At 53.1% G+C, this 6686-nt stretch overlaps 1 protein-coding gene across 1 annotated transcript in view; it reads right to left on the bottom strand.

Annotated features, from left to right (window-relative positions):
* Positions 1-3382: 3382 nt before the first annotated feature.
* GTPBP2 (GTP binding protein 2) overlaps positions 3383-6686 on the bottom strand; it is a 6357-nt gene continuing 3053 nt past the window's right edge. The window contains exons 6-11 of the mRNA XM_010135993.1: positions 6372-6591; positions 5792-5927; positions 5347-5405; positions 4431-4602; positions 3988-4152; positions 3383-3580 (exon numbers count right to left, since the gene is read on the bottom strand). Coding sequence (XP_010134295.1) covers positions 3383-3580; positions 3988-4152; positions 4431-4602; positions 5347-5405; positions 5792-5927; positions 6372-6591 — 950 coding nt within the window. The remainder of the gene's footprint in view (positions 3581-3987; positions 4153-4430; positions 4603-5346; positions 5406-5791; positions 5928-6371; positions 6592-6686) is intronic.

Consider the following 6686-nt stretch of genomic DNA (forward strand, 5'->3'; position numbering starts at 1 on the left):
ACCCTGGGTGATGCTACATGCAACTGGATGGCAGGACTGTGCTCTGTTGAATGACTTGTTCAGCCCTCGGGGCTGCAGTTCACAGCCGCTGCCCCAGTGCTCCACAATTCACAGCAGAGCCAGCAAAGCAGAGCACAAGCGGACAAGTCTGGCTCCAGGGCAAGAGATGTGCTTGGCTTCAGTTGCCTGGCAGGGCTCAGCTTCCCAGGCTACACCGCTAGCTGCCTGCAGCCCGCTGGCCTCTACCAGAAGTGCTGCTGCCAGTAATTTGAACTGGGCTCTTAGGGGAGGGGGAGGGGACGTGCCACGTCAAGGCAGCACTGGGTGGGGTTTGGTGACACATTTCGCAGAGCGTTTCATCAGCTGCAGGCTCCCCCTCCTGAGCAGGATGGGAGTGCCTTCCAGGCAGCAGATAATGATGCAAAATGCAGCTGGTTTTGCATGTGCCATTTCCCTTTCTTTTCTGCACTGCACCATCCTACCTGCAGCTGTTGAGCTGCTCTCCTCCCAGCAGACAGCCTGCGCTGGGAAGCTGCTACATGACCGTCAGTGAGGGTCTAACACTTCACGATACAGTGTTGTGACATTCCACAAAGCACGAGAAGCTCATTCTGGTGTGCGCAGCTCTGCTGGTAAGCAGAGGAAGGAATTATGGAGTCACTCCCATTAATGACAGCCCTCATGCTGCAAAGTGACAAGTTTCCTAAAGTCCTCACGTAGAGAGAAGTAGCAACCAGACTGGCAGGGTTGCCTCATGCTTCTGTGACAGCAGTGTGTCTCATTTCCTAAGTGCGCTCAGCAGGTGCCACTACCTGACACAAAAACAAGTTGAGACAGGCAAATCCTTCACAAGTCACCTCCACAGGTAAGCCTTTCTGTCTTTGCTTGTCCCAAGAGAAAACCTGTTCCCATGGAGAGCAAACACCCCTTGATAAGGTCTAAACTATTTTAAAGACAAACCACTGGTTATATGTGTGCCCTAAAAAGCATCCCTTTAATTAGGCTCTGGGGGAATGTGTGGCTTCGAGGAAGCGCTCCCCAGAGCCTGTTCCCGCCCACAACAGCCTAAAGTGCTGGGCTCAGGGTGACGTGGCTGCCTGTCACCCCAGGCTGCGCACCCAGGCTTGCTCAGATAAGCCAGAAGAGCATGGCTGTAAACAGCAGTGCGCACCACAGGATGGTATTTATAGGGCTGAACGCTGGAAGCTTAGGAAGAGGTGAAGGGCAGCCACCTCCAACCGTGACCCAGCTCCACCCTTGCTTATTGTACAACTCAGCCAGCAAACAATAAAACATCTTTATTCTGTACATTTATATATAGATGCTTGGGGAACAGGACAACCCCCAGCATTAGAAAAATTCAAGAGAAGAAAACAGCAATTACAAAGAGCATGGCACCAAGAACAGTCATACCACAGATGGCAGGGACAAGATGAGACCAGCCATCAGTTGTTTCGGAGGTCACAGCATCCCATGCCCTCTTTGGGGCAGACAACACCAGGGCTGCTGCAAACAGCTAGAGTCTCACCCCTCCCCCCCAGACAGCTTTCTTTGTGACCCACTAGCACCAAAGGGAAGAGCCTGCTGGCAGCTGAGTCTGTCCTTGCATGTATGGGTGAAAGACCATGTCACCGTAACACCCAGACCACTGCCAGGATGGGAAGAAAGAGGGGTCCTGCTTGAGCAGCGCCCCTGAGCCAGCAGCTGCTCTGTCACTGCTGGGCTGACAGAGAAGTAGCAGACTTTCAGCTGGGTCAGTGCTCCCCACAAGGGACAGATCACTCCTGCGACTACAGAACTGCCTTTGAAGCCCTTCATGCACACCACCATTTCACTGGCTTCCCACTGCTTCAGTGTGCCCTTCGCAGGATGCAGTTGCCACCTGCCCAGGCCAGTGGAGAGTGACACTTGGTGACACCCACAGATCAGCATGGGCTGCTCAGCCCCGCAGGTGCTGCCTGTGCCGGCAGCCCAGACGCAGAACTTGCTCTCAGAATGGCAGAGGGGCTGTTTGGGTATCCAAGTGCTATCACAGGCCCTCGCCCTTCTTTTCAGTCAGGGCTGGCAGGCCACCATGCCATGCAATAGGGCAGGCTGAAAGCCTGTTGCTCACAGGTGACACATTGAGTCCAACAATCAACAATAAAACCAAAAGCCTATGTACAGCTACACAACCCCTGCTGCACCCTCCAGGCCACCAGTCACCTGGACTAATGGTCGCACAGGGAAGCTGCACAACAGCAAGTGGGAGACAAACGTGCTCCACTCTTTGTGCAGAGACCTTGCTGGCAACACCAGCTTTCCTCTGACAATCAACCCCAGTGGCAAGGGAAAGAAGTCTTTCTTGAGGAGAAACAGAAATAAAATCACGCCACTGCCAAATCTGAACTAAACATTAGAAGTCACCTGGTTCTGTGTAACAGCCTGCCCTCCTCACACATTAAGGCAAGCACTTGAGGAGCAAGTTGGGCTGAGCCTTGCAACAGCCACACCAGAGTGCCCCACTACAAACCACTGCTGCCAACATGCAGGTGACACCCGCAGCCAAACGTCCGTGGAAACAACCTGCGCATGCCAGCACAGGCCCCGGCCCCGTTCTGCTCTACAGAACAGCCTCCTGCCCAGCTGCAGGAACAGATGCGAGTGCAAACTGTGCCTTCACACTGTTACTTTGGGAGGCTGTGCCACTCGGAGCAGCCACGGCTTCCCAGGAGTCAGACAGCAGGATGCTGAAGGAGTGCGTACATGAGAGGGGGGAACACGACACTTGTCCAACAGTAAGACACTCAGATAAGAGTAATGCAAAACCAACACTCAAATGGACACACAGCAGATTAAAGCCAACCAAGATTAAAACAGTTAAAAAGTGTCCTGAATGCATCTTGAGAAGTTCAACCAAGCCCCTGCTGTGAGTAGCAGAGTCTCTTCCATCCCCTGCCCAGAGGGGTGTGCTGCAGATTGACTCAGGAGAGGATTGTTAACAACCCAGTGCTTAGAGAACAGAAACGGGACCAGATCTTGTGTTGGAGATGGAAAAACATCCCTTCTCTGCTAGCGTTCAAGGGTTCTGCTCCTCCCAACCAGTAATTTTTAAACAGTAAACAAAGCCAGAACTTGCCTCCCTATGCCTGCAGGTGCCTCTGATCTATTCTGAAACAGGGCCAGGCAACAAAAGCTGCAGGCAACGTGGAGAACATGCTTAACTTGCCCCGTGTACGGCACTGAACGCCAGAAACTCTCGCAGGCTCCACCTCACAGTGCGGTGGAGGAACACCCATGCTAGAATAGGAGAGCAGCAGCTCCGGGCATCGCTCCGAGAGCCATGGGAGCTTCCATTCTCCCCAGTTGCTGGTGAGTGGAGATCTCTTCGACCTACTGGTAGTCAGAAGCTCAGCTGTCCAGGCCCCAGGGCCTCCTCCAGACCCTTTTCTTTGGTGGTGATGGCTTGGAGGTCAGTGACATGCCCAATGCCTTTGGTGACTCCTTCACGGAAAAGTAGCTTGGCTCCGATCTTCAAGTATTCAGGATGCTTGATGAACCTGAAACGGACAACTGCCTTCTCTCCTGTCCGCAGCTTATCCTGGAAAGAAAAAGGGCAGAGCTTAGATCCATCTACCACACCAGTGCATGCAGGAGAGGTTCATGTGGATGCTAAGAAGATGAAGCAATGAGCAGGTTGCCTCCCTTCGCCTGCATGGCTTGAGCCCGTCCCATTATCATATGCATAATGGGGGACAGGAAGACACAAGCTCTGGGCAATGGAGAGTTCACCTCCCTTCACAGTCCTGCTGTAGTCCACAATGCAGGAGGGACTCGTTTAACACGTTGGGAAGAAAATCAAATGGGCAGGATAAAAGGATGGAACGTCCTCCTAGGAAGAGACAGAGCTACTCAAGATATCCGTAGCCCATAGCTTTACTAGGAGGCATGGCAGAATCCCAACAAGCCCCAGAGGGAGGTCTGACTTCCTCCCCTTGCCTCACCTACCTTTCCATGGATCTTCTCTACAATAGCAGTCTGTCGCACATTCCCCACGTGAACCGTCACCTGAAAGCCCTTCCGGAAAGTCGTGGCATGGAACAACAGCACGATCTCAGCTTCAAACACTGAGCAGATGGTGGGGTTCATTTCTGGGCTCACCATGACCATGCCCTGCACAACAACCCAAAGCTCAGACCAGTTAGGGCCAGTCCCCTTTCTTCTGAATAGCCCCCCAAAACACAAAGATATTTCCATTTTCAGACTTGGGCTTGCATCCCATTCTCAGCTCTGCACTCATCCCACTCCATAGCCTGGCTATTTTCTGCCCTTCCAGCAAGTTTCCTGCAAACATCTCTATTTCATTCCCACACTACCAATGAGGGATCTCCAGGGAAGTCTCCAGTCCTGCTCGCTGGACCAGTGAAGAATGTGGCAGAAGTAAGACTCACCTTACGCAGCAGGGAGCGGTCGAAGGGTCCGAGGGCCAGCGTGGCTGCCTGCCCAGCCCGCAGCACACGGCAGGCAGAGCGGTTGCGTTGGATACTGCACACTTTCAACCGAAGGAACTTCCCATCATCAGTAGGACCAACCACCAGGTTCTCCCCTTCTCGGCAGATGCCACTGCCCAGGGCAGAAAAGCAGGACAGAATTCATCAGGAGACATGGAAGAAACTCCACCCTCCAAGATCAACCTGCACAAACTCCTCAGTCCAAGGAGGTGAGTGTCCTTGGCCTCTTACCTGGAACCAGCTAACAGGGATGCAAAGCTGTTGGGGACAGGAATTTCCTACAGTAGGAGCAAAAGCTACCATCACTCCTAACAGTATCAGGTATCCCTCCGACAGGGGCCATTCTGTCCCCACTGCTCTGCCACGCTGCACTGTTTCTGCTGGAGAGACTGCAGTTCACGCCCGTTCTGCGTGGATGCGCTGGTACCCAAAGTGCTCCCCACGTACTGAGGGACAGCTGCCTGCTCATGCGGTAGCATGCAGTGAACCGCTGCTGGGACTGGAGGACGCGCCCTCTGCACTTCCTCCTCCTGCTTGAGGAAGGAGGAAAGCAACACCTTAGGATCACGGCTAACCTCCGTCAACTCTGGGTCCCAGCATGCCTTCCTTCAGCGTGCTACAGGTCACATCACCAATCCAGCAACTTGAGAGCTGACTCTGCGTGCCGTCACATGACCTATGGTCTGCTCATAGCACCTCTCAACACCCTGTAGGGCTTTTTTGCTCACTTGGTTCAGCCATCTGGCAGCAGTCAGGACCGAGCCTTGCAGTGGTTCCATCTGCAGCAGGTGAGACTAACCTTATGGGAACTCCAGCAACCATTCACATCCACTCTTGCCTGCCTGGCCTCACTTACCTTGACAGAGTGCCTCCCACAACAGTCCCCACCTCTGGCACAGTATAAATTTCATCGACCTGCAGCAAGGCAACAAGAATAAGCTGTTCAGTGAAATAGCACTCCATAGTGAGAACAAGGTGGCCACCCCTTGTGTGGAGGCAGATGAGCTCTCTGCTGGCCATCACACACCATCTTGGAGCTCTCATCAGTTCCCGCTACCTTCCCGTTAGAGGAACCTCTGCCTTTTAAGAGGCAGCCAGAGAAACAGTCTTATCCTTGAGATGGGCATCTCTGGTTAGGTCCGAGCCCAGCCTAACAGGCTTTTTTCAAGGAGGAAATCCTTTCTCTAATGTCTCCCGATAGTCTAGGAATTCCCTTCCCATGGTGTCCTGAGCCCCCAGATGTTTGTCACATGTCACAGCAATGACTGCAGTACCAGAACTGGAAAACAACCCTTACACACCTGAAACTCTGTGAGTTGCTGCATTAGTTCTTCTTGTTCTTTACTGTTGGTCAGTGGAGGGAGGATGTTGAGGAAGACTTTTAAGAGATCCAGGTTCTCCCCAGAAACACTGGACAGTGTGAAGATTGGGGTGATGCTGTCAGACACAAACAGACAGGAATAAGCAGAAGCCAGAGCACAGCTGCAGAAGGTGGCTGGGATTCTGAAACAGTACTGAGTCCAGCGAGACGACAGAGACTACAGTGATAAGTGGTCAGAGCAGGAGGTCTCACAGACTAGGTACTCTGTGGTAACCCTTGCCTCAAAGGTTGGTTGAGGCACCAATCCTCTGCCAACCCACCTACCTTTCCCACCTAGAAAAGTAATTCCAGTGCAGCCTTGGGCACCTTCTGCTCCCAGAGCCCAGAGGAGGCCCAGGAGGGGAAAATGCCGCCTTACAGAATGCAAAGGTAAGAAATGTAATGAGGAGCCAAGATGTTCAAGAGGCAGGCGCCTCCCCCGTGGTTGCCCTTCCCCTGCTCTGCACAGCAGCCCAGTGTGAACTGCCTGCTCCCGGCAGAAGAAAGAAATTGTCCCTTACTTGGGAGACTGTGCAAACTGCTGTGCTGCTGTGACAGCATCATCATCTGTGTTCACAAGCAGGGGGAGCTTGTTGCAGCCTGGCTGCTTCAGGATTCTTTCCAGCTGCTTCACTGTCCGTTCCACGGTGGCTTTTGAACACAAGTCAACTTTGCTGATGACAATGAAGAAGGGGACCTTGAGAGCCATGGCCAAGCCCAAGTGCTCTCGCGTTGTGCCTGCTGCAGGAGAGAAGTGAGAGTGTAGGTGCAGTAGCCATCATCACTGTTGCTTGTTTATGTCTCCTGGTTCTCCCGCAGGCCCACCCAAGAGATTT

The sequence above is a fragment of the Buceros rhinoceros genome, unplaced genomic scaffold (assembly GCF_000710305.1).
Source record: "Buceros rhinoceros silvestris isolate BGI_N320 unplaced genomic scaffold, ASM71030v1 scaffold18785, whole genome shotgun sequence".
Classification (NCBI taxonomy): Eukaryota; Metazoa; Chordata; class Aves; order Bucerotiformes; family Bucerotidae; genus Buceros; species Buceros rhinoceros.